A 27813-nucleotide genomic window follows, 5' to 3' on the forward strand; every position below is an offset into this window, starting at 1 on the left:
CTCTCTCTCTCTCTGTCTCTTCGTCTCTCTCTCTCTTCTCGCTCTCTCACTCTCTCTGTTTCGTTCTCTCACTCTCTCTCTCTCTCTCTCTCTCTCTCTCTCCTCTCTCTCTCTCTCTCTCTCTCTCTCTCTCTCTCTCTCTCCTCTCTCTCGTTCTCTCGCTCTCTCTCTCTCTTCTTCACACATCCACCCTCCCATTCCCCCACAGGCTGAAGCATCTTCAGACTCCTCAGCGCTGGCACAAAGCAGCCCCGCGGTTGGCCGTCTAAGGAAGCCGCCGCTGCAGCAGCGGTACCAGGACGAGCTTAGGGAGAATATATCTGGTCTGGCTGAAACAGCGCTTACTTAAAGCCGTCAGTTTACAGCCCGTGTATGTTTAAGAGCAGCGGCCCCAATGTGCCCACCCCGTCTGCCCGGGGCCTACACATCAGGGGTTCAGTGCCCTCTCCGTCTCCACGGTAATTTCACAGCTTTTTGCGGCGCTACGATTTTTTTTGGTAATAACCCTCATCTCTCCGCGTGTTTCCCAGAAGCCCTCAGCTGGGGTGCGTAAGCAGGAAAAGGAGACGGGGCGGGGGAAGCAGACGCCCGCCCCGCCCCAGGGAGAGGTAAAACACGGATAACGTCTGAAAAGGGGGGACGCCGCCGGGGCGCGTGAGAGAGTGCGGCCCGCACGCCGTGGAGCGGGAGGCTTCAGGGAGAGAGCGAGCGGCTGGCGTACGCATGCAGCGTACGCCCACCAAAACGCGTGACGGACAGGGAGGAGGAGACGGAGGGAGTGCGGGAAAGGAGGGAGAGAGAGAGGAGGACCAGAATCAGTAACAAAAGGGGAGGATGAGAAACAGAAAGAGAGAGACACTAAGTATCATTATTATTATTATTATTATTATTAGTAGTAATACTAGTAGTAGTGGTAGTAGAAATAGTAGTACACAGTAAAGTGTCTGGTGTTCAACTCCATCAAAGTACGAGTACATTATTCAGTTTCTGATTCTCTATCACCATGTTTCACTACGCTCTCTCTCTTCCTCTCTCTCTCTCTCTCTCTTCCTCACTCAGTTGTTTTTCAGCTGTCTTCGTAAATGAGGTTCATGCGGAGGCCTTCATGATAGTGTGCACCAAAGCTGCGTCTGATCAAAGGGCCAGCCACCGGCAAGCACAGCAATTAACCCATCCTCCCTCCATTTTTCCCTCCATCCCTCGCTCCCTTTCTCCACATCTCCATCTCGCATACGGCCTCATCCACTCCACCCCCGACCGCTGCTCCCCAATATCAGCCCGTACGCCCCCAACCCGTGGCACTCATCTACACCCACACCCCGAACACACACTGCCTACACCAGACACACACTCTCATCCCTCATCCATACAACAGACCCTCCCGAATCCCTGATATGGAACCTGAGACCATCCCCCCCCCCAAATTTAATCCCATATCACCAGTCACACCCCCAGTCCCTGGTGCTCAGACTTTCCCCCCAAATTTAAACTCGTATCACAGACCCTGAGTCCCTGGTTACGTCATGGAGCACGCCACCAATCCACACTTGCACTATCGAACTCAAAGTCCCTGCATGCAACATTAGGCTCGCCTGACAATGTCAACAAATGTCATCACCGGACATGCTCCCCAAACTCCTACTTGCAACTGCAGACATTGTGCATTTAAATTTTCATTATTTCACCACACCCCTAATCTCTGTGTCCCTCACTGGGCATGCCCCTGACCCTTAGTCATGCTGCCCTTCCAGCCATCTCCAGTGAAATGGCCCTTCTCAAATGTCAGATTCTACAGGCTCACGCAGAATGCTGCATGTCTGTGTGTTCAGATGCATGTGTGTAACTGAATGTCGCTGTGTTCCTATGTATACGGTAAGCGTTCGTGTGTGCGTGTGTGTTTGTTTGTATGTGGGTCAGTGTGATGTGTCTATGTGCGTGTCTGTGAGTGTGTGTGTGCGTGTATGTGTGTGTCTGTCTGTGTATGTGTCTATGCAAAGTGTCAGTGAGTGTGTGTGCACGTGTGTGTGTCTGTGTATGTGTGATGTGTCTACATGCATGTCTGTGTGTGTGTGTGTGTGTGTGTGTGTGCGTGCGTGTGTCTCTGTGTGCCTGTGTGTGTGTGTGAGTGTGTGTGTGTGTGTGTCTGTGTGTGTGTATGTGTATGTGTCTGTGTGTGCCCGTGTCCGTGAGTGTGTTTGTGTGTGTTGATCTCAAGCTCATCACTCTTACTTGATGGCTGCATCATTCAGTCATTCATCTCTGTGTTCATCAGTGCAGACATCCCATTTCTGCTCATCCCCCATTACCCTTCAGGGGACAAACGGAAACGGCAACCCAAAAAAATTAACAAAACGTAATAAATAACACACCGTCACTTCCTTGGAAAGATTCCCAATGTCTGCCCCCTTTTTTTCCGAGGACCCTTCCGGAATGATACGCCACCGCTTCGCGTCGCACGGCTATTTTAAAAAGGGAGTGCGGAAACAAATATCTCCAAACGTTCCTTAATTTCATTCTTCCGCCAACTGGCATTCTGTGGTTGCTTGTGGCTATTTTACAAAGCCCCCGCCCATCTCCTTCCCCAGGTTGGGCAGCATCCAGGAATAAAGAGAGATCCATGCTGGCACTCCCTTTACCAACCCAATCCCGTTTGCTTTCTGCAGGTTTGTGGAGCAGGTGAGCCCTGCTACTCCTGCCCAACGGATTAGGCTGAACGAGGCTGCACTTCCCACCATTAACAGATTACAGCGCTGATTTCTTTGCATTTAAAATGTAGCGTTATTCCTAATTGGATTGGTGTTAGTGTTCTCTTTTTTTATTTTAAAAAACATTAAAATATATTTTCTTAGAGGACAATGGTGATGTCACGCTTGCTATGAATTTAAGTGCATAGACACAGAGGACACTCAGTCCATAACTGTAATGTCTGTAATTATTATGATGCTCGGTAGCCGCATATATTGACAGTCAGGTCAATGTCAGGAGAGTTAGCGTACATCATACGCTAGCATGTGTCAGCCCTCTGGGCTTTAGCGAGGTGCTTCTGTTGCACCCTTATGATCCCCACGGGATTCCTCCGGGTGGGTCGGGGTGAAGGGGCGCAGTCACAGCCCAAGCTCGTTATCTCGTTAACAAAACAGCAGCCATCTTTAAACGGGACGTCGATGTTAGTGGGAGGGGAAATAGAGGGATGCCTGCTCCTCAGATCTACCAAGCGTTGAGTCACGCTGTTCTAACGGTGCGTCAATGCACAATCTGGAGACAAGACGAACGCAAAATGCAAAGCGCAAGCGAGGGAAGTCAGGCGATTGCATGATCAGCCGAGCCCTTCTCGGTCTCAAAGCGGGAGAGCATAGCGCGGCGGCTCACCCACGATCCTACTGACGCGCCTCGACGTGAACGAAGCGCTAGAAAGCGCGGACGTGCGCTGACGAACAGCTGACGACAGCGCCGCGCGGTTAAACGCGGTATAGCGGCCGGGTTCGCTAATCTTAACGCCGCCAACAAGCTGGGTCGTGGAGATCAGCCACGTTTAGAACGGGGGGGTGGGGGGGGGGAGCAGGGGGGTGACCGACCCTGGTTAGGAAGAGCCCGTGGGCTTCGCTGGTTTTTATGCTTCGGCCTTAAAACGGGCCGTTTGCTTCCACGCGGGACACCGATGTGAGCGATCGCCCTTTTGAGCATCTGAGTAACGGTGAGAGCGAGCAGACCTCGTCGCTCCCCCTGACCGCGAGCCAGGGCTCGGCCGCCCCCTGCGCAGGGGAACAAATCAGCTGGCCGTCCATGCAAAAAAGCCCCGGGGACAGGCGGGGCCGGTGGGCGACAAGCGCGGCAAAGCAGGCAGCAGTAGGGAATGGTGGAAGACGGTAAAGGCAAAATGCTCGTTCACAAGCATAGAGGCTGTCAGGACATGCAGGCCAGTACGCAACTCGAGGAATTTAGCTCGAGCTAGTGCCATGTCAGGGGCAAAGATTTTTAACTCCAGCCCCCCTTCCTCCACTTCCAGTTCTCCCCTCCCCTCACATGTGGCTCTAAATAAGCCATGGGTAGCGGCAGGTTTGGGAGAGCCCCCCTCTCTCCTGAGAGAGGCCCGGGTTCGAGCTCTCACCCTTTGGGACGTGCGCGCCCTAGAGCCTGAGTGATCTTCGTCGGTGGCAGGTGAAGCATCGTGTTCACGGTAATAAATCCGACTCCTTGCCACAAGGTTGTGGTTTCAGAACCCGCTGCCGTTGCACCCTGGAGCAAACCACTGAATAATTGAAGAGCACATCCAGCAGTGCTTGCTGGGACTTCACTGGGAGTGTTTAATGAGGCATTTTCAGACAAACTCTTACCCAATTGCAATCCGCCTGCTAGAGTGGCTTTATCTACAGGTGCATAAATTGCCACATACCTCCATCCTCTCGTGCCGTTTCATTTAGATTCTTTTTCTTCTTTTTCTCTCCAGTTTGGAATGCCCAGTCATACCCACGCTCATCGCAAAAACTCGTGGTCGTGGATTCAGGACGGCACAGACAAGCACACGCACTCCCCTCCGAAAAGCATGTGATGTCAGCCGCTGCTGCAGCTTATCACACCGCAGTGAGAAAGTGGGGCGCGCACAGACATGAGTCGGAGGAAGACCCTTCTTGTGCAGCTCAACAGGCGAACTCAAGAGCATCGAATCGACCAGTCACAGGTGTGCGATGAGATGCTGTCGTCCTCGGCAAATGACTCTCTCTCTCTCTTACACACACACACACTATCTCTCTCTCTCTCACACACACACACACACACATGCTCATTCCCCTGGGCGACACTAGAGCCAACTGTACATCACCCTGTGGGGCTACACCCCCCCCACCCCCCGCACCCCTCCCCCACCACCCCCCACCCCACCCATCTCAACTCCTCTTTCCATTCAGCACTGAAAATTTATCCCTCCTTTGCAATCCTGACCCCAGACTCCAAGTCCCTGTTCAAATTAATCAAATGTTCCAAATGTAATTATTTTTTTCATTTTCCACTGAATGGACACGATGAAAATAGGAACGCACTGCAGCTCAGCTTTTGGAAGGAGTGCCCTGTAACGGGCCTGACAGCATGTACCCAAAAAATTAAAAGTGCAAGCAGGGGAGAAGCGTGCATCCTTAATCTGATTCATGACTAATAATAATAATTTGTGAGGGATTATTAACCCTATTAAATGTAAGGATGATTAAATTGAGAGATTTAGGGCCGGGTTAGATATTCGGCTCTGGCTCTGGGGGAACCCATCCAACCTCCTCTACAATACGGGTCATTGTTTAAAAGCTGGTGCCGGCAGGGTTATGAGCTGGGGGGGGGGGGGGTATGAGGAGCTTCAGCGTAGTGCTGCATCCCTAAAGGCCTGCGCTTAACACCGCTCTGAGAGTGGCCCTGAACACTGCAGGGGGATGCAGAGAAACGCACACAAAGGCGCTCTCTCAGTGATTGGGGGCTCAGGGGGGTTATTTGCCCTGCTCAATTTCACCAGCCTGATCATGACCCCTCTCTGCACACAATCCCCCACACACCCGCACACGCCCCATCAGATGGATGGCTTTACTGCACTACGTGATATCCATGTGAACCACCCGCCCATCCATTTCTCTCTCTCAACCTTCGCACTCCTGTGTGTGTGTGTGTGTGTGTGTGTGTGAGGGGGCGGGGGGGGGGGGGTGCAGCTTGTACCAACAGCAATGTCAGGTGCCATCTAGCTGTGGCGTATGCACACACACACACACACACACGCACACACGCACACACATAAACATACACACACACACACACACACACACACACACACATATACACACTCCTCTCTATATCATCTGTCATTCCCCCGAAGGCTTGAATAAATGCACAGTCATGGGGGTTGGGGGAGGGGACATTGGGGGGGGAGGGGACATTGGGTGTCACCTACCCCCCGGGCACAGAGCCGTCTCGCCAAGCCCAGACACGGGCACACGGGCACGGGCACACACACACACCAGCTGTCCCAGCGCTGGCACACGCGCGCGCGCTCATCTGTGACATCACGGCAGAGCGAGGAAGCCCCGCTCGCTAAGCAGCGATGACTCAGCCTCGATGACATAAACAACCTTCGCCGACCTTCACCAGCCGCCAACGACCGTTCAGCCACCTCCCGGGCAGGCCGCGGCCAGACATACCCCGAAACTAACCCCCCGCCCCCCACCGCCCCCTCCCCACACACCTGTGCGCTCCTCCCCTCCCCTCTCCCCCACCCCCGAAATCTCATTGACAAAACAGCCGCCGAGCTCGGGACTACAAAACAGCGCTCCGCCCAAAACCATTACTTTCCATTCGATTAGCGCTCTCTCACCCAGAATGACTCACACCCGCACGAGAACATAAACACATCCGCCGTCCGTGTGCGAGAGAGCTGCAGTGACACTCCGGAGAGACGGCACGCGCGGCATCGTTAGCTCGCTAACGCAGGCAAAGGGCTTAAAGCGCCCGGCAAGACAGCGGCTTACTGAGGCAGGTGCTGACACGGCTGACATGCTTGCAAAAAAAAAAAAAAAAAAACACAAATCAAGGTAGTAAAAAAAAAAAATGGTTATGACAGGCCAAACTGCGGTTAGATTAAATTACAAAATACCCAAGAAGGGAATGCCCCCCCCCCCCCCCCCACCCCTTCGAGTCCTCGCTCTCGTTCAGCGGACCGAGATTAAAGTACGGAAAGGAGGCCCGGTTCAGCGGCGTGAGGCAAAACGCGCCAGAGAGGGAGAACGCGCGTTACGTAAGGCTGACTGAGCCAGGCTCCCCGAAAACCAGGTGCTGTTCTGTTCCTCTCCGTCCTTCAGACAGGAGCGGCTGTTCCTCTCCATCCGTCGGACAGGAGCGGCTGCTGCGATGGGCCTGGAGCCGCTCGTGCGTGCGTGCGTGCGTGCGTGCGTGCGTGCGTGCGTGCGTTCAGCTCGTGAGCTTCGCGCGCAGACAGCTGACGCCGACGCGGACCCACTTCCTGTGCGGTCGAGGCTCCCAGCCCCTCTGACCCTGCGTGTGACATCGGCCCGCCCGCTCCATTCCTCACACCGTGTTCCGCCCGGCGGTTCTGATGAGAAATCGTTACAACCCAAGAAACGCGTTGGGGGGGCGATATTGTGTCCAAATTAAATAAAATTGCTTAAGTGTGTGTGTGTGTGTCTGTGCGTGTGTGTGTCCGTGCGTGTGCACGCGTGTGTGTGTGTGTGCACATGTGAAAGGGGCATATGGAAATACAACACTGCTTCATCTAGGAGTCCATATTAGTGTTTCTTTGTGACATGTTACATATTTGTATGCTTTATTGTCTGTGTCTCTAAATATGTACGTCTGTGAGGGACCATCCATCTGTGTGTGGGAATGAGCATATGTGTGTGTGTGTGTGTGAGAGAGAGAGAGAGAGAGAGAGATAGTGTGTGTGTGTGTAAGAGAGAGAGAGAGAGGGAAAGAGAGAGTGTGTGGGAATGAGCATGTGTGTGAGTGTGTGCGCGTGCGTGTGTGAATGAGTATTTGTACCTGTGTTTGTGGGGTGCTCTCTCTCTCTCTCTCTCTGCGCGCCCCAAACCCCGGGACCGCAGTGTGAAGTCAGCCAGCGGTGGAGCCCAGCCGCGCTGCGATTGGCTGCTGAGAGGCATCGAGTTTCCTCGCGGCCTCGTCACTGCCATCGCAGAGCGCAGAGCGCTAGCGGAGTGTTTAAGCTTTCAAACCGGCACTCGCGCGCGCCACGCCGCATACATAGCAGGCTGGGACACACGGGAAACCTGTGGGATAGCCGCGCGGTTTCAGAACACACCCCTCCCCTAAGAGGAAATGACCTCCGTGCAGCCGCACTCAAGGTCATTGCCGCGACCGCTTTTTTTTATTTGCCAGAGGCTGAACAGTAAAATTCCTTTTTATCCTCAATCTCCTTAGGATTGGAAAAAAAAAAACCTTGTATGCATCTTGAGATTCTTTTTGCTGCCACGTGTTCATTTGGGGCTATGGGATGATTCTAATGCACGTGACACTGATGTTAAATCAGGCTGTTTTCAATGGCAAGTTATTTCTGGCGTTGATGCTTACGACAACCCAACACTACATGGTGTCAAGGGGAAGCTGACACGTTTTGGAGAATCGGCAAAACCTTCAAGCACTGTAAAATGATTTCACGCATAGGCTAGTCAAATAAATAAGTGTAACCGCCTACTGCTACAGGATTGAAACAAAAACGTGATGCGTTATGTCATCTAAAATATATATGCGCGTTCAATCGCTAGTATAACTAGCCCATTGTGTAAGTATTTGTGCACAAATGTTTTCAAATTGATTTATGCAAATCCCCCCATCTGTGGCCCTGGAAAGCGCCCAGAAGCTGTACTCTGCAAGTAATAAAGTGTGTCATTGCTTTCTTGCTTTCCGTTTTCCCCCCCTCTGAAGACACAAATCAGAGCGACGTGTGAACGCTTAAGGCGTCCGAGTCAATTACAGCGGATTGATTAATTGATAGATTGCCAGGCTGATACCCTGAAAACCAAAACAGCGCTAAGCAGCAGCGAGCGACTGTCGATAAAACGCGACAGTTGAAGACCACTGTAGTATTCCAAAACCCGCCGAGACTGGGACAAATTCGAAACATTAGTCTGCAACTGATATACAAATCAATTTGAACTGACCAGTCACAAACATACTCTCTATGAATACACTTTAATGCCACGAAACAATCTTTTGTATATCGAAAAATGAATATGATGCCTGCTTTTTGTATTTAACAATTTGTTTTCAACCCTATCGCTCAGCCTATATCTGAAAAAATGTCCCACTCAGCCAATCCAAACCACTCAGTCGACTTTGGCAGTTTGACGCCAGTAACAAATAAATAATAAAATAATAATAATAATAATCATAATAATAATGCGCATTTGCTAATTAAGTCTGCCATGACCGTATTAGCTTTATACCTGTCCACCAAATTCAGCAGTTCCCACCTGTGATATTCCGAAAATCTCGTCCCTTAACCTTCACTTCGCCCCTAGTGAAAGATCATCCTTAATCCCAGAAGAACACCAGCCACATCCGAGGACAGATGACAAACGATGAAAGCAATGACACGCAATCAAAGTTTTATAATACGAGGCCATTTGCGCACTCTAGTCATGTCTCTCCACATAGCTGGTTACGCAAATAACATGGCAGCATTGCAGGAATCCGCTCGAAGACTAAGCGCCGTAACCACTGCAGCTTGCTATTGCCTCAGCACAATTTCTGAAAACTGTTGTCACTAATTGATCCAATACTTCGAAATACTCAAAAGAAACGGCAAAGAATTGTCCTTCGCTGCACTGACGAGAACGATACCGCGAGGTGTTCTTGGTACAGTAACTTCCCCACAGTGCAAAACTGTTCGGGATCAAGGTCCTGCATCTTTCGCCAACGACCCTGCGTTAACCAAGGATACAAGGCAGCGGTCCTGGGTATCACTTACCTAACTTTTGCCGCCACGGAAGATATCGCATCGTTTCTTAGATTCTTCCTTTTGGACACGGCAGTTCCCATACTGAAATGGAAACAACGCTGGCAGAGAAACAGCTCATTCCAAAGACGAGTACAGTTGGAATTAAGGGAAGAAATGCAGCGAGAGCACATGCAAACCAAAAAATTCCGGAATATAAAAATATAATATGATGTGTTGGTTTGGTATTGTTCCCTTTCTTTACGCTCCCGTAGAAAGGGCAAGGATTCAGAAGCGAATAACGGTCTTTGCGATATACCCGCAAAGCTAACGGTCGCTGAATGATAATTGCAGTCAGCAGGTAGATTGGAGGGGAGCGCGACGTACCGTCTCCATCTCACTGTTCAGTGCGGTTCAAGTGCGCCTGCGATGCTGTCAAATAGGGGAGAAGAAACACACTCACACAGGCACGGCGCGATTCAGCCCTCCCCGCCCCCCTTTCTCTCTCTCTCTCTCTCGCCTGTCTCTCTCATTCCTTCATTGATCTGATTCGAGAGAGGGAGGCGCGTGGGGAGGGGTGAGGTGGTCCACGCGCCGCCTTCAAAAGACTCTGGGGAAGGAGCTTAAGCCGATCGGAAATTAGCAGTAGAACCATAAAAGGACTGTCAAGTCACGCGGTGGGTGGAGGGGTGCACTGTTTCCAAAGCACAATATCCACCATTTCTGTAAAACTGCTGGACAAACGGCTGCGAGATGGGTGAGCTTGTACTGTATGGGATGACCAACGTGCCGCGTAAGTTTACAGTGAACTGCCTCCCTGAAAAAAGCCAGTCGAAAAAACAAATTATTCCAGCTGTGGGGAAATCCGGATACGACAGGGTCTGTGTTTGATTGTGCTCTCGTAATATATATATTTTTTTGAGATGCCGTTCTTCCCTCGCCAGTACTGAACCTAATTCTCTCACGTGCATTGTACGACCATGGAGAGGTTCATGAGTTGGGTCCAGTACACACCCGGGGGGGGGGGGGGTGCAGGGGGCGGGGTTTGGCCAGATAGAGGCGTCCAGTGGATAAATGAGAGGAACACTGCTGAAATAGCCAGGGAGGCACAGGAAGTAAACAAGTCCATTGAGAAGAATCTCTCCCTGCCCAAGAATTTGCTGCACCTGCCTGCAGACCCTATGCTGTACCTGCCCCCTGGAGACAAAACACACACACACACACACACACACACAGATGCACAAACACATAGACACAGACACGCATACACACATAGGCAGACACACAGATACGCACACACACAGACAAACACACATAGGTAAAGACACACACGCACGCACACACACACACACGCGCGCACACAGGCACAAATGCATGCGCACTCACACACAGATAAGCACACAGATACATATACACACACACACACACACGCGCAGTCCAGGACATTATTCTTACTACACACAGATAAGACAATACATATACACATGAGGAAACACACACACAATGCAGTATATTGCTGCATTCATTCATATACTTATTTACATCATATACAGTGAAAATATAGCATTTTGGATAAAACCATATTTTTTTCTGATTCAGCTCTATACTCCATAATATTAGATTTGTTATCAAACCATTCATATGCGCTTAAAGTGCTGCAGATTCTCTGCTTTTATTGAAGGAATGATAGCGCTTTTTATACATACAGTAGCTCCCCCATTTCAGTGCGTCATAACTTTTGGGACAAACGGCTTCAGACGCGTTTCTGATGAGTCAGATATATTCAGTTGCTTCCTTAGCGCAAGTTTAAGAGAGCTTTCAGTATCTAGTCTTGATTCTAGGCTTTTGATTGCCTTTGGAGTCTGTTATTGAGGTTAGTCAGCATAAGGACCATCAATTAAAGTCAAGGAAACCATTTTGAGACTGAGAAATAAGAAAAGAGAGATGTAGCACCAACCTTAACCTTACCAATATCAACTGTTTAGAATATCACTGAGAAAGATAGAAAGATAAAAATATAGCCTGCAGAAATGAGTCAATAAATTGTGAAATAATTCAATAATTAATAATAATACTCCACTCATTATCATAAACATATCATCATTTTATTTCATTTTTATTTCATAATAACATTATTTTAAAAAAAAGACTTATTTCAGAATGGCATATTTCCAAATAGCGTATTTCAGAGTCAATCCTTGTTCTCCTTTCCCTTTATTCATTTAATGGTAAAACTTTTAATTTAATAACTTTTATTTCATGGTCATCTGTCAGTCAACACCAGTGGGGCTGAGTCTATTCAGTGATTGGCTAATTCTTTGTTATTAATTACTTTGCCTGGGACCAGAAGTGCTTTTTTAGACTATATCTACTAGCAAACGTGCATGGCTAAGCCAGGCTAGCTTTCAGGCAGCAAATAAATTTTATTGAATTATTCACTATTTATTGACTCACTTATATTGCTACATTTATTCCTATAAGCATATGATAAAGGCATATTTATCAAGTTAGACAAAAATGGGACTCTGCACTCCTAAGGGCAGACATGGGTGAATAGAAGAATGAGGTGCTCGTACAGCGGCTGGAGGTGGGATTAGGTCATGGGTGAATAGAAAAATTAGGTGCTCGTACAGCGGCTGGAGGTGGGCTTAGGTCATGGGTGAATAGAAAAATGAGGTGCTCTACTGGGGCTGGAGGTGGGTTTGAGGTTAAAACACTGAATAATTCTGCGTGGGTATCGCTGACTGCAGTGTGCAGGGGCGAGGCGGAGGGGGAAGGGTACGAGGGTGAATGGAATGAAGCTTACTTATGGACTGCTGTATATAGCGTTTATCAAAAGCCTTTACAATTGATGCCTCTCATTCGCCAGAGCAGTTAGGGGTAGGTCTGCTCAAGGACTGGAATGCAGGGCGAGGGTTTGAACCGGCAACCCTCCGACTGCCAGACAATCGGTCTTACCTCCTGAGCTATGTCGCCCCAGAGAGAGGGGGAGAGAGAGAGAGAGCAATGCACAGCCCAATGGATGAGAGAGAGAGGGAGAGAGAGAAAGAGAGAGCGAGAAAGAGAGGGAGAGGGAGAGGGGGGGAGAGAGAGAGAGAGACAGAGAGAGATAAAGAGAGGGAGAGAGAGAGAGAGAGCCACTAAGAGCTCAGAGAGCTCAGCGTACGCATCTGCCTGTGTCTGTAGCTCATTTGGCTCAGGAAGTTGCACAGCATGACTTTAAGTACATTATGACATCAGCGTTATGCAGTCACATGTGACCCCAATGCAGCGTACATCTGTACTAAATGTAATATTCTTATTCTCTTTAATGTCACAACTTCAATAAAGATGAACACACACACGTGCGCACACACACTCACACATTTTATGACTTTGTAGTTATACACACACACACAAATGCATATATTTTATGCACATACACATACATGCTGCACACACACACACACACTGTACTCAGTATAAAAGTAAAATAACACAACTACCCATTTACTTTTTATCAATAGTGTGGTGAACTAACCCCATGTTAGGATTGGGTACATGTTAAAATGGTAAACCGTTAATACGGTCAGTAAACACCGCGTTGTGATCGGTAAAAAAAAAACGTCTAAATAGGTGAAAATTTGTTTTCAAGAGTGAAGGGGTGGCACAGCAGGAGCTACACGGTTCATGTCTTAGGCTGTTAATGAAATAAAACATCCACCACCGAGTGGTTTTGCTTTACGTGCCAGAGTCCGTGAGTTCATCTTTAAAATTCCTTATTTTAGCCGTTTGTCCGTCTTAGCTTTCTTTTATTTTAAACCTGTATGTCCTAAGCAGGGACATAACAAATAATTATATCTAGCAATATAATCTGCATTTATGTTCTGGAATGATATATTATTACATAAATAGTTGTTTTTTATAGTAGACTTGTCTACACCATATAGAAGCTTGTGTATATTCCTGTGCATATCTAAACTGCTGTCATACCAATGGCTGATAGAAAGTTATTGAATCAGTTATTGAACTCAAACACACAAACTATATACAAACAGCACAGGGATTTAAACATAGTATTTTCCATGCACAGAAGCACTTTCAAAACAAACTTTAATTTGCCATTTCCTACTTAATATCCACCCGTGCCAGATCAAAAACACTCAGCTTTTAAAGCATCGCATGCCTAATCAATAAATTAATCGGGGATAGTGCATAAGCGAACTGCCGTAACTCTGGCCTTGCAAAAAAAAAAAAAACTCAGAAAGCTGAATCTTCCAAATTGTGAAAATAAACAGAGAAAATCAATCAGGTTTGATATAACTGCACTCCGAGAAAGTCAAAGAACACCTGCAAAGACAGCAGCTTTTGTTTTGTTTATGTGCTGATCAGAGAGGAACCGAGGAGAGGATGAAGAGGAAGGGATGAAGGAGGATGAATGAAAACTAGGTCACTTCCAATATAGTAGCCTGCCTCATTTCAAAGCAATACAACAATTGTGAAATGACAGGGAAACAATATTATTAAAATGGATTTAATAGCACGTTTCAGGATCTCAAACTCAGTTGTAAATAAACTGATATTTGCTAACATCTCGGTTTGTTTAAATTTAAATTTGTTAAAATTCGGGTTGTTTCCCCAATAACTTCTCAATTGTTATACTGCTTTGAAATAAGGTAGGCTACTATAAGCCTTTGGCGAGGTGTATTTCAAACACGGCCCGCAAATAGAGCATTTTAGAGCAAATAGAGCAAATGCAATTTGAAAAACTGCACAACAGTGCACCTCGAAGCTTGTAAGGTTGAGGGAAAACAGTGGCCACAGTGTTTTCTGGATATGGAACACAGATATAAATCATGCTCAAACGCGCCACCCTCTGTTGATAAAATATAGTACACCACAGCACGCCGAGAAAGGACGTTCACAGCGAATTTTTCTTTTGACTAGCGTAGGATAATTAACCAGACATAAATTGTAATACAGCATCAGATTCGCGCCTAGCGCGGGAGAAAAGAAACCACCGATATCACTCTTCATCTGGAGAGTGCAACAAGCGGTGGATGCACTGCCGGCTACACCTGGCGCGGAGACCATTTTTTCTTTCTCACCTCAGCATCAGATGGAATGACTTGTTGACCGAAGCGAAGCAAAGCCATCAGAGTAAATCAAGACAGGCGTCAAACAGTTTTGTAACGTCACATTTGTATCACGAACGAAGCGAGACGCGTCCGCTTCAAAAAAGGGGGTAGAAAGAGGCCGCGGTATTATACAAATTGGAGAAAAAAAGAAAAAAAACGGGTGGATGTGTTACCAGTAAATAAATTGATCAAATGAGTGAGAGCAGTGCTCGTACACTGGGCAAGTATTCCATAGAATTAATGGAATTAAAATTAACAAACCAAATAGAATAAGCCAATGAAAAACCATATTGTTACTGTAAGGCCTTAGGTGCTTCGCAAAGATCCGGAAAAAGCCAGCCGACACAACGATTCAACCTTTAACTTGTTTATTCCTTGAGAAAGTACGGACGGACACGGACAATTACTCCAACTTGCAATACAGCACAACTTATCTCTCGCTCTTAAAACTCTCTGGAAAGTTACTCATTCCCTCCAACAGAAATATACCAACACTACTCTCCCAATCCGCGCCTTTTTTTCCTTCTCCTTCTCACAAACTTTAAATATGCAGCACCCCCTCGCTCTACGCGTACGGAAGCCTTCCCAGTCCAAAAAGTGTACCCATGGGTACCGCAGTTCAACTAACATTACCTTTGTGGCTGCTACCTTTTTGTTTTTTATATATTAAATAATGAATTATTTTGATATAATTTAGAAAAATTTCCTCACTCAGAGCTAATTATGTTGGGTATTTATATAATGTAAGGAGTAAACTTAAGAAATGGCATTCCCTGTTCTGTTCTCTGTATGGTATATACCCCACAACTCAAAACTTTGCAGACAGTGTACCTGCCATAGCTGTATTCTTCTTCATATTGTCTAATCGTTTTCTCCTTATTATTACCGCAACTTGTCATAACCAGCCACAACTGGTGGCCACACAACTTTTAACCAGGTGGATAGTTACCATAGTTACTTTTCCAAACTGCAGAGCACAGGTGCCCGATTGGTCACCATCACAACCCAATGAGGATTGCAGTTACTCTGCGGGCCAAACCCCATCCCACTCTGAGTGACATCGCGGCTAAATGCGTGTGCCTCTGTGTTACTCCATGGTCGGTAATGGCAACATCCATATTCTGTGCTGTGGGTAGAGCACTCAGAAGTCCTATCTGTCCATTCATTGTAGATTTCTTTCTGGCTGCTGTAAAGCTTTGCAGGCATCACTGGCTTCACTGTGTCACGTGACTTCACCAATTTCAGCTATCAGAAATTATTAACACATGCATGGAGGTCTCCACCAATCACGGAGTATTGTTGGTAACAATAAACAGAACAAAGCCAGCAGTAATTTGTGGACACGTTCTGGCTACATTTCCTTCATCCCCGAAGGCCTCCTGGGAAGTATAGTCAGAAAGTAATACACCAATCACTGTCGGGGTTGTTGCGTCTCTTCTTAACCAACGTGCCCTGTGATTGGTGCAGAGCTGTTTTTAATGCGACTCCCCCGTCCCACTGTTATTATCCTTGGCTGAACGGAGGAGGGGGTAAAATCCACGAGGGATAACAGAGGGGTGGGGGGGGGGGGGTGTTAAACAAAACTGAGCAAACCGCAGGAAGAGAGGCTGAATAAACGAGATAAATAATTTCTGTTTGAGGTCAACACCAGGGGAGGAAGAGAGGGAGAGAAAGCTATTTCATTTTTTTTCTTTTTTTTGAGGAATAAAGGGAAGAGAGATGGAGAGAAAGGAGGAAAGCCTGAGGATGAAAAGAATCGTAGCACAGATGAACAGGTCAGAAGAAATGAAAAAGTGATGGATTTGCACCTGAGGAGGAGTTTTTTTTCCCCCAGACCTGGATAAATAATGCAATCAGTCACTGTGGAAAGACAGACAGAGAGAGAGAGAGAGAGAGAGAGAGAGAGAAAGAAAAAGAGAGGGAGAGAGAATATCCGTCCACACCAGCATGCTTGCAAAACGCTCCCACAAGCTGTGGGCAATTTTGACATATCAATAAAAGCTCTCTGAAATCTGACAAGGCTATCCAAATAAGAATAAGAGGGATACACATTTACACACACACACACACACACAGAATGTATATGCAGCCATGCACACAGGGAAGAAACACACACAGCATTGTCAAAGTTAAGAATTCCAGGACAAGAAATACTGTCCATATGAATATTTGCTTCTAATACTGTCTGCATTTTTGTAAAAAATTTACATTATTTTGTAATCTTGCACAACTCGCAAAAAATATGTTACGAAAAAGCACACTAATACAATTTCTTAAATGTGGAAGTTGACATACAGTACGTACTATATTAGAATTTTATTTTTTAAATTATGGATGGTTTATGGCATATCTCTTTCTCCTTCTTCCTCTCTCTTTTCCTACCTCTCTCTCTGCCTCCACGTGAGACTTGTCATGCTCAGTTGTCACCCTCGATAAAATAGTCTCCACGAATATTAAACTAGCCAATAGCGTGTCCCGCTGCCAGACTCTGTCAGGCTGCAGCTAACACAGCCGAAACGCACCTTCGCATGGCGATGAGTCACAGCCATTAACCGAACAAGTAGCATCTGTGATTGCCTTCCACACCGTGTGCCATCCACAGTCCACTCTGTATCAACAAATATGTGACTCACGTCTGCTGTTTTCTGGTCCGGACAAGCTGTCAAGCATAATTTTTAATACAAACAAGCGACCTCCCCACTAGTAAAAAAAAAAAAAAAAAGATAAATTGAAAGGCTTAATTATTTATTTGCATAGAAAAATGATTGGCGCTTATGAACCACCGCTGTGCTGGGAGATGGAGGTTCTGTAATTAAATATTTCAGTGCCGTTAAGCCCATCATATACTCACAGGAATTTAAGTAAGATCTACACACAGTGAACTGCACAGTGAGAGGTACTGGGAAGTACATGTCTCAGACTTACAGAGACACACGCACACACATACACACACAAACACGCATACATACTAATAATGTATGTATGTACACATAGGCACACACAAACACGCATACAAAGAAATAATGTCTGTACTCGTAGGCACACACAAACATATATATAAATAATGTATGTCCACATAGGCACACACAAACATGCATACAAAAAAATAATGTATGTCCACGTAGGCACGCGTACATGCATGCACTCACGCACGCAAATTCGTCGGTGACCAGAATTACCGCGATGACGCTGGTGCTGACAACAAAGATGACAATGAAAACAACGACAATGAGGAATACGATGCTGGTGATGAAGATGCCGATGAGACGGACCAGGGGGCTGCAAACCGTCCTCGAGTGAGTGGAGGAAGAGTACAGCTCCATCAGCCATTGCCCCCCCCACCCCACCTCCTCTCCTTTTCTCTGAAGGAGTGCCCAGTACACCGACTGCACTGCTAGCCTCTTGTACACTGATGTTACTTCATTATCTGATATTGTTTTCACTACTACTGCACGGTTGTTACTATTAGTACCACTTGAACATTAGTATTTGCTACCATTTGCACGTTTACTTTGCACTTTCCACACTGGTCTGTATGTATGTGCACATTTGGAGTTTAATGGTTCCGTTTTATTTTTCACATATCTGGTCATTTTTATTTACTGTACAGACCTGCAACCCTGTTCCTGGAGATCTGCCATCCTGTAGGTTTTCATTTCTGACCCTAACAAAGCACATCTCATTCAACAGCGGGAGATCTCCTTAAGCTGCTAATTAGTAGAATCAGCTGTGCCAAATCAGGGTTGAAATGAAAACCTACTGGATGGTAGATATTTTTTACCTGCCCCCCCTCTGTGACCCCGAAGATGGACACCTGCTCATGGACGGGGGCCATATCAACAACCTGCCAGGTGTGTACCCCTCCAATGAAGTGCTTTTAAAAGTAAGAAATCTCTCTCTATTTCTGCCTTTCTATCTAGCTATCTATCTATCTATTTGTCTGTCTGTCTGTCTGTCTATCTATCTATCTGTCCATCCTGTCTGTCTGTTTCTCTCTATATCCATCCATCATCCATACATCCATCTCTCTCTCTCGGTGACCTCAATACTGCACGATTCTCGACGGCACATGCTAACACACACGTGCCAAGCCTGGCTCGGCATGCGTACGAGTGTGAGGTCGCGCACGTGCAGGCTTGAGTGTGTGTGTGTGTGTGTGTGTGTATTTCCACAGATGGGTTTTGCTTCTTAATTAAGCCGGTAGTATTGCATGTGCAGATCTGTAATTGCCCTTCCATGAATGCTCACACGCATGTTGAATTATGATTTGCTTCATGTACGCTGCTCTCTTGGAAAACAGCCTTCGACCTCAATGGGTTTTTCCTCCAGAATAAAGAATGAAAAAGAAATGCAGTGCACATGCGTGTGTCTTCACGTACACATTTCATGCAAATGAGACACTGAAGTGTGTGTTTTTGTGTTTTTGCCAGAGCATCTAGTTCAGTGGTCTCCAACCCTGGTCCTGGAGAGCTACAGGGTCTGCTGGTTTTTGTTTTCACCTTAAAATCAGCAACCAATTGAGACCCAAGACACCAGGTGAGTTGAGTTAACAGTGTAATCAACTGCTCTAATTGATTCATGACGTGCAGAGTCACTATAAAAACCAGCAGACCCTGTAGCTCTCCAGGACCAGGGTTGGAGACCACTGATCTAGTTAGTCTGCGATTTCAATTCCTGAAACAGGTGTACAGTACAGAGGTCTGACGACCGCATATACTATACATAGTTTCACATACTTGCATGTATATGCGCTTACATTGCAATTAATCTCTGATGAAACCTGCATGACTCAGCACTTAACGCATATCAGTACCTGTAGATCCAGGAAAGAGTCCTACCTCATTACTCACACTCAAACTCAGCGGTGCCTGTTCAGAAGAGAACTGTATTCAGGGTTGGGGGTTGGGGGTTGGGGGCTGGGGGTGGAGGGGGCGCAGTTACCTTTGATCCAAGGTAATGATACAATAATGGGAAAGGCGTTATGCTGGAGTACTGCTTCCTAATGGGCGCAGACAACCTTCTGACTGTGTGAAGTGGGAGGGGAGGCTGGACCCAACGTTGCCCCTCCAGACAGTGAATCCACCAACTCTGTCACAATTAGACAGGAGCGGACAGTCGGGTGCAGAGTGAGTGGGAGGCTCTGACAATAGATCTGGCTTGTCAGGGTGGGGGGGGGGCTGGGATGTGGGTACCTTTCTGTTTATGCATATCCCCCCCCCGCATACACACACAGACACACACACACACACTCACAAACATATGCACGCACACACACACATACATGCACACGCACAAACAGACACACATACACTCACTCACACATACACATGCACACACACACACACGCACACACACACGCACATACATACTCTCTCACACTTGCACACACACACAGACATGCACATACTCATAAACACATGCACGCACACACAAACACATACATACATGCACATGCACAAACAGACACACACACACACACTCACTCACACTCGCATACACATGCACACACACACACACACATGCACATACCCACATACACACTCACTCACACTTGCACACACACATACACACGCACACACACACAGACACATACATACACACACACACACACAAAAATCGCAACATCATTAAAATTAATTTTTTTTTTTTAAAAACACCCACCCAAAACAACACACATGAAGAACAGGTTGTGTAAGACCTTACCTCCTCCCTATGACTCATCCGCCGCCGCCCCCCCCGGGTTCCCCCACGCCACCCCTCCCCTCGCGCCACACGCAGATGTAAGGGTGCGGGGGCGGAGCGATCGCTCGCCTGCCTCTCGGAGTACCCCCTCTCTCTCTCTCTCTCTTCCCACGCCCAGCCCTGGCCGTGTTTCCTCTCTCTCTCTCCTGGGGGGAAACAGAATGACAGGATGAGACTCCCTCGCTCGCTGGATGAATAGAGAAGCTTGGCGCTAACGACCTAGCGTTCGCCTCGGTCCCCGGCGAACGCTAGCCCGAACGCAGGTGGAATCTAGGCGTCTAGCGGGGTGGAAACCTAGGCTGACAGATGCATTGACATGGCTACGTTCGCTCAATTTGGGCCTAATTTAGTCTCGGCTGTATATGCCATCTAGGCATTGTGAAAGTTTTCTTGCCAGCCAGAGGACATAGTCAGGCTATATCAACGGAAAACATATGAACTAGGGCTAAATTGAGCTAACCGAGTCCGTTTATGTCAAAACATTCTGTCAACCGAGATTTCCACCCCTCTAGATGTCTCGATTCAGTCTCTATTTGGTCTTGTGTTCGCTGGGGAGCGAGGAGAAAGAGATCTCAGGCAAATACAGCCATGACTTTTCAAAGGTAGAGTCAGAATATGAAGCATGTAAATGTTAAGATGTCTCGATTCAGTCTCTATTCGGTCTTGTGTTCGCTGGGGAGCGAGGAGAAAGAGAACTGAAAAGCAATAAACTATACCTCCAAAAGGTCGGTCCATAGGAGAATTGCACAAAGCACATATTTGTTCTTTCTCGGAGTGCAGTTTGACCTGCAAATATCTTTCATGCTCAAAGACAGAGGTCCTCAATCTTATCCAGAAAGGGCCGGTGTGGGTGCAGGTGGGTGCAGGCTTTTGTTCCAACTGGGCAGTTACACACCTGATTCTACTAATAAAGGTGCTTCGCAAAGATTCCAAGGGGTTTATTAGTAGAATCAGGTGTGTTACTGCTCAGTTGGAACACAAGAAATGCTTTATTTGAAAAAAATCTTTATTTGACATGTGAGTAACATTTCTGTAAATGCACCAGAGTTAGCCAAGGAGGCTAATTTCCATCTGTAGACCTTGGGTGACATGTCTTTGGAATGTGGGAGGAAACCCACGTGAACACAGGGAGAACATGCAAACTCCATGCAGGGAAGAACCAAGCCAGCCGGGACTCGAACCCAGAACTGTCTTCTTGCGAGGCATCAGTGCTACCCACTGTGCCACTGCGCCACCCTTGTATGAGCCTGGTAGGAGAATAACAGAGAAAAAGATCTATTTCAAGAAAAGGCTTAATGTCTGCACCAAGTTAATTACATTACAGTACATTACAGGCATTTAGCAGACGCTCTAATTAGTGCCCAAAATAAATGTAAAAATGAAATGTCGCCTCATGAGTGACTCAGCCTTTAAAGGTGAATGCCAAAAAGGCTGGATCTTGTGACGGATTCACGGGTTCGAGCCTTGGCTATGCCATCGTGCCAGACATGACCAGGGGTCCACCGTGACGGAACGGAATTGGCTTCATCCTGCCAGGGGGCAGGGTGGTTCAACGTGAGGTGTGGTTCCTAAGCTCTCCACCACGTTAGCTCCTCCTACTGATGCGCCAGGCATTAAAAGCCATCCGTTTCAGCGCTAGCTCTCTCCTGTAGCATTGCGTGGACCGAGGGTTAGAGAGAGAGACACATCTCCTCTGCAGAGAGTGAGAGAGAGAGAGTGAGCAAGAGAAAGAGAACGTTAGAGCGAGACGTGCTCGTCTCCTGAGTGGCACACAACTCTCCGAATGCTGCTGGGTCACATGACCGAGCTGCAGAATCATTAGGCCTCTGTTCTGTCATCTGTGAACAGAAGCAATAGGAGAGCATCCGGCTGCCAGATTTGTCTCGCAGCAGCAGGAGTATGGAACGCCATAGCACACAGCCAACAGCCATACCAGCCTGTGCTTATTCTCCTGCCTGCTAGCTGAACGTGAGCAGGACTGGGCTTCGCAGGCAGTGAAGCTGGTCATAGCAGGGTTGCCCCCAGTACAAGGAACTTTGATTGCGTCCTAACCATCCTCATCATCATCATCATCATCATTATTATTATTATTACTGATGTTGCAGTCTATAAGAGACAGTCTGCTCACAGTAGTATGTGTATAATCTGTATATTATTATTATTATTGCTGATGTTGCAGTCTATAAGAGACAGTCTGCTCACAGTAGTATGTGTATATTATTATTATTATTATTATTGCTGATGTTGCAGTCTATAAGAGACAGTCTGCTCACAGTAGTATGTGTATATCATTATTCTTATTATTATTATTCTTATTATTATTGCTGATGTTGCAGTCTATAAGGGACAGTCTGCTCACAGTAGTATGCCAGGGTAGCTATACTTTTCCCTGTAGCTGCATGCAGCAGTCACATTTCTTTGCTGCAGTCAACCTTCCCAGCATGCTTTGTGCCTTCTGTTTCAGCTGACACGCGACTCGGTGCACCGCCTCTCCCCACACAACCTCATCTGAGACTGCTGCGTGCTCAACCCAACCCTGCTGTTCCCACAAGCGAGTCCTTATTCACAAACGCGCTCGCACACACTCGCACTCACACTCACACACACACACACTCGCACTCACACACTCGCACACACACACACACACTCACACTCACACACACACTCACACTCACACTCACACACACACCGTATGTCAGTTCGTCTCTGAGCCCATTGCAGTCGTAGGCAGCCATAAGTTCATTCAGGGATTTTTTTAGAGGTTTTAACAGCGTCTGTTTGGAGTGGTGGGAAGCGGCACTGCAGATCACAGCGAGCCGAATTTACTGAAACCCGAATTCTCCGTGCGTTCTGCTCCCGGCCACCTGGCCAGAGGGAAGTCCGCTAACATCATTAGCCCCGCCGTACCTGAATCGCTCCTGTTCTTAATAATGATATTACAGTCTTGGCCCCTTCCTTCCATCTGGAGGCTGAGAGGGGCCTACGTGAGCTCCATACCTTAATCCCTCACCTTGGGTCACCTTGGGACAGCTGCAATGTCTCCGAAACGCTACTACGTAACCCGCGACGACGCGCGGGGAATGTAATGCGCGGTAATAACGCCTCAGACGTCTGGAGGAAAAAAAAGAAATATCCGGTTCATTAAAAGAGTCGTTTTGTTTGAATGGGAGGGCTGAAACTGCCAGTGAATAAAATAAGGGGGGGAAAAAGAAAGGGAGGGGTGCCGAGAGGAAGAGAAAGAGAAAGAGGAGGAGGTCAGCGGAAAGACGGAAGGACGTAGAAGACGGGGACTGAGCTTTAGAGAGGAAGTTAAGCAGAGGAAAGAGAGTGTTTTTGAGGGGGCACATGGATAGAGGCACGCATTGAAGGATGTGTGGGGGAAAAGAGAGGTTGGAGAGCAAAAACAGTAGGGAAAAAGTAAAGAAAAAGAAGCAGAAGGAGGAGAGAAGGAGAGGGATAGACTGGACCGAGGAGAAATAGGCAGGAGGAGATATGAGAACAGGAGAGGAGAAAAGAGGATGAGAGAGAGGAATGGTGTAGTAGAGAGAGAGAGAGAGCGAGAGAGAGAGATGGAGCGAAACGAGTACAGAGGGAGACGAGGAGAGCAAGGGTATGGAGATTGAGCAGGAAAAGGGGGAATGCACAGGGGGATGGAGCCAGATGAGTACAGAGGGAGGTATGGAACAGAGAGAAGGGAGAGGGAGAGGGGGATGGAGATGGAGATGATGCAGAGAGGAGGGAAGGAGAGAGGGAGGGGGGGATGGAGATGGAGATGATTCAGAGAGGAGGGAAGGATAGAGGGAGGGGGGGATGAGACGAGGGGAGCAGAGGGGACGTGTGCGGGGCGGGGGGGGGAGGCGGGCGGCCGGTCGCAGGTGGAACTCGGGCAGGTGAGGGGATCGATGGGGGCGAGTTCCAGACTCGAGCCTCCCTGGCCCGCTGAGCGTTTACCCGGAGACCAGCGCCAGTCCGCTGGAGTCTTCCGCCTTCCTGCCGAGAGACTGATCTGCTGTCTGTTTCACACTCCCCGAGCCTCCTGTTCTCTCACCCCCCACCCCCACCCCCTAAAATTCACACCGCGCCTCTTCTGTTGTATTTGTAAACAAGCAGGGCTATATGTCCTTATATAGCACCTATACATCATCGGACCAATAATAGGTTCTCAAAAAGAGGTAGCTGTGCATTAATAAGAAGCTAATGTCTGAATTATATATATATTGTATTAGAATGCGCACAACACAACACAACACACCACCTTCATTTATATATATATATATATATATATATGTGTGTGTGTGTGTTTGTGTGTGTGGTGCGCATTCTAATACAAACAGAAAAATAAATGAATAAATAAACCGTACCCCCAAATATCTTTCCTAAGATATTTTCACCCAAACTTTCATACACTTCATCCGCGATCTCTCATTTTTTTACACTGTAGGTTTTACCCTTAAGTGTCAGCACGATCAGGGTAAATGATGTAGGAACACATTTATTTTGGCGCCGGCTTTGGCTGAGAGAGAACGAGCTCGTCTCCGAAAGGAGAGAGAGAGAGGCCACAGTGAACGAATGAATGAGGGAATGTTTGGCAGCATTCCCGGACGGTCGACGGGGAGGGGAGCGATGAATTATTGAAAGGCCGTTCCCTGTTTTCCAGACGGCGGCTAGGCACCGGCTAGGCACAGCGAGCCTGTGTGGGACGCTAGACGTGCGCTAGCCTAGCACTCCGGCCTGTGGAAAGAGGCGGGTGCTGTCTCTGTGAACGAATGAGCACGTCTTCTACCGTGCATGTCCAGCATTTGGACAGTGATGCCAGCCAATCAACACACCAGACACAGCATTACCTGCACCCTCCTCACCCCCCCCCCTTTTTCACCACACCACCGCCTCCCCCTGGTCTGGCTTTGCCATATTTAATTTGACGGGTATTAGCCACATGTGCGCCCATCCACCACTGAGCATTAAAAAAAAAACTGCACAATAAGTGCTCTGTGCAGGTGGACGTTTATCAAATGAACAATGACTATAGCTCAGGACTGCACAACAAGGGCCGATCCGTTTCAGGATTCTGCGCCAACTTCAGCTCTTAATTATTTAATTAGCCCAGTCATATCTTGATCTGAAATGTGCGCAGGCACCAGCTACAGCCGCAGACTGCAAGTGTGTCCCAGAGATTTCACTGTGCTCAAGTACAGGAGTGAACCAGACTTGTTCAAAGAGCTGTCAGAGAACTCAAAACTGAGGTGACTGGTTGGAACAAAAACCAGTATGTGGACCGGCCCTCCAGGACCGGAGTTGTGCACCCCTGCTCACCTCCCCAAATCTTTCAGTTCCATCACACCCTTGAACGGTGATTGCATTTCGGGTGCTACTCCATCTCCTGGATAGCATCGCTGATGGGTCATATGGACCGAAGCAGGGGATCGGCCCCCCCGCCTTGCCCAGCTCCCGTTAAGCCTTCTGTATTTTGGGATTTGACGCAGGTACGGGGCCACGGGGTGAGGGGCGCAGGGGGCGTCCCGCCGGGAGACAGACAGACGAACAGGTGGGCCTCGGAAACGAAAGCGGCTGGCGACGCTGATCAGATCACACTCGGGCCTGAGCTCTCCCTGACAGGACCACGCACCACTGCCAAATGCACACTAAGCAGACAGGAGAAGGGTGGGCCACAGAGAGAGGGAGAGAGGGAGAGAGAGAGAGAGAGGGAGAGAGAGAGAGAGAGACAGAGAGAGAGGTACTGAGTGAGGCTGGATCTGTTGGCTGTGTCTGTGCCAGCTGGACACTGGGCAGAGACACAAAGAAGCACCTTGAAGAGGGCAATGACAAAATGACAAGACAGTGAGCACACACACACACTCACACACACACACACAAGCACATGCACGCACACACACACACACACACTCACACACACACACACACACACACACTCACACACTCCACATACTTACACACACCAATGTACGTACATGCACAGTAGCCTATACGGAAACACAGAAACGCATACACACAGTCAGAGAATTAAACGCACACACTGTATTTAATCAGAAACATATATACTTTATACTAGAGTTTACATGCCCCTTTATTAAACACACAATAAAACCATTACCTTACATAGAAACTAACACTTACTAATGCACCAACCTAAATCATCTGTCACTCCGCCTCCCCTCATACACTACATCTTTTAAAATTTTGCCACATGACTCATCAGGTTGTAACACTCAAACTCCACCCTAAAGTTCAGGTGGACATACAGGCTTCAGGGTCAGACATGCATGCAGAGACACATGCCTGAGATTGGGTGCGAGAGCAAGAAAAAGAAAAAACAATCGCAATGTCGTAGCCTGCCATGAGAAAATAATTATTGTAAAGAGATGAGAGGACCAAGGACTGAGCCCTGTGGGACACCGGGCCAAGAGGACACGGAGACAGACCCTGGTAGGAATCGGGCAGCAGGCTATGAGGAAAACCACGCGAAGGCGGTGCCTGAGATGCCCATCTCGGCGAGGGACGGAGGGAAGTGGCGAACTGCGTCAAACGCAACAAGCCTGAGGACGGAGCCGAGTAGCCTAGCTCTTGCTAAGCGAAGAGTCTCTGTAACCGTAAGGAGAGCGGTCTCAGTGGAGTGGCCAGACTTGAGAGCCAATCGGTTGGGTCAAGGAGGTCATTCTGTGGCCAATGGAGTGGCAGTTGATTGCAGACCACCACACTTGAGAGTTTTAGACAAAATTAATTGGAGCGGTGGTTGTGAACGTCTGCCCGGGTTCAGAGAGGGGTTTTTTGAGAGGGGGAGCAACGCGGGCCCTCTAAAGAGCGGCAGGGGGCACGGCAGTTGAAACAGAGTAGACGATAAGAGGAGATTAAAGGAATAAATGTCCTCAGAAATAGCCCGAAGGACAGGAGACGCAAAAGCTCTAGAGAACAGGAAGCAGCGTGGTGAGATGTTACAGTTTGAAGAGTAAGGGAGGGGTGAGAAGGAGGATAGCAATGTGGATGGTTAGCAAGTGGGGAGACAAGTAGGATAGATAGGAGGTCAGGAGAGGGAGAAAAAGATGGCGATGACCTTCTTTTCCTGTTGGGATGGCGAAGGAGTAAGGAGAGAAGAGACTGAGGAGAACAGTTTGTGCGGGTTCGAAGCACCAGATTGCACGAGTATGAGTATGAGATTGAAAGCTTCCTCCGTTTCCTTTCTGTTGCTTGTAGTTCAGATCTAGCTGAAGTTACGTACAGATTTATGTCACCCAGAGACTAGGAGGGGCGGACAAGCTGGCGGAGGAAGAAAGGACAGAGCCATTCAAAAGAGGAAGGGAGAGAAGAGAGGAGAGAGGGCAGTGGAAGAGCAAGCATGGAGGTCAGGACAGACAGAGACAGAGACTACGACAGGAGAGACGCGGAGAGAGAAGGACATAAGGGGGGTGGTTTAAAATGTGATACTGTCAGGTTAGGAGCAAGGCAGCTCTGGTTAAAAACAAGGTCCAGCTGATGGTTGGCCTTGAGAGTACACTCTGGTTC

At 47.9% G+C, this 27813-nt stretch overlaps 1 protein-coding gene across 1 annotated transcript in view; it reads right to left on the reverse strand.

Moving 5' to 3' along the window:
- nsmfa (NMDA receptor synaptonuclear signaling and neuronal migration factor a) overlaps positions 1-9955 on the reverse strand; it is a 40531-nt gene extending 30576 nt beyond the window's left edge. The window contains 1 exon segment of the mRNA XM_064308860.1: positions 9470-9955. Within this exon segment, the coding sequence (XP_064164930.1) occupies positions 9470-9630 (161 nt within the window). The 5' untranslated portion in view covers positions 9631-9955.
- Positions 9956-27813: the final 17858 nt, after the last annotated feature.

Source organism: Anguilla rostrata, chromosome 14 (genome assembly GCF_018555375.3).
Source record: "Anguilla rostrata isolate EN2019 chromosome 14, ASM1855537v3, whole genome shotgun sequence".
Classification (NCBI taxonomy): domain Eukaryota; kingdom Metazoa; phylum Chordata; class Actinopteri; order Anguilliformes; family Anguillidae; genus Anguilla; species Anguilla rostrata.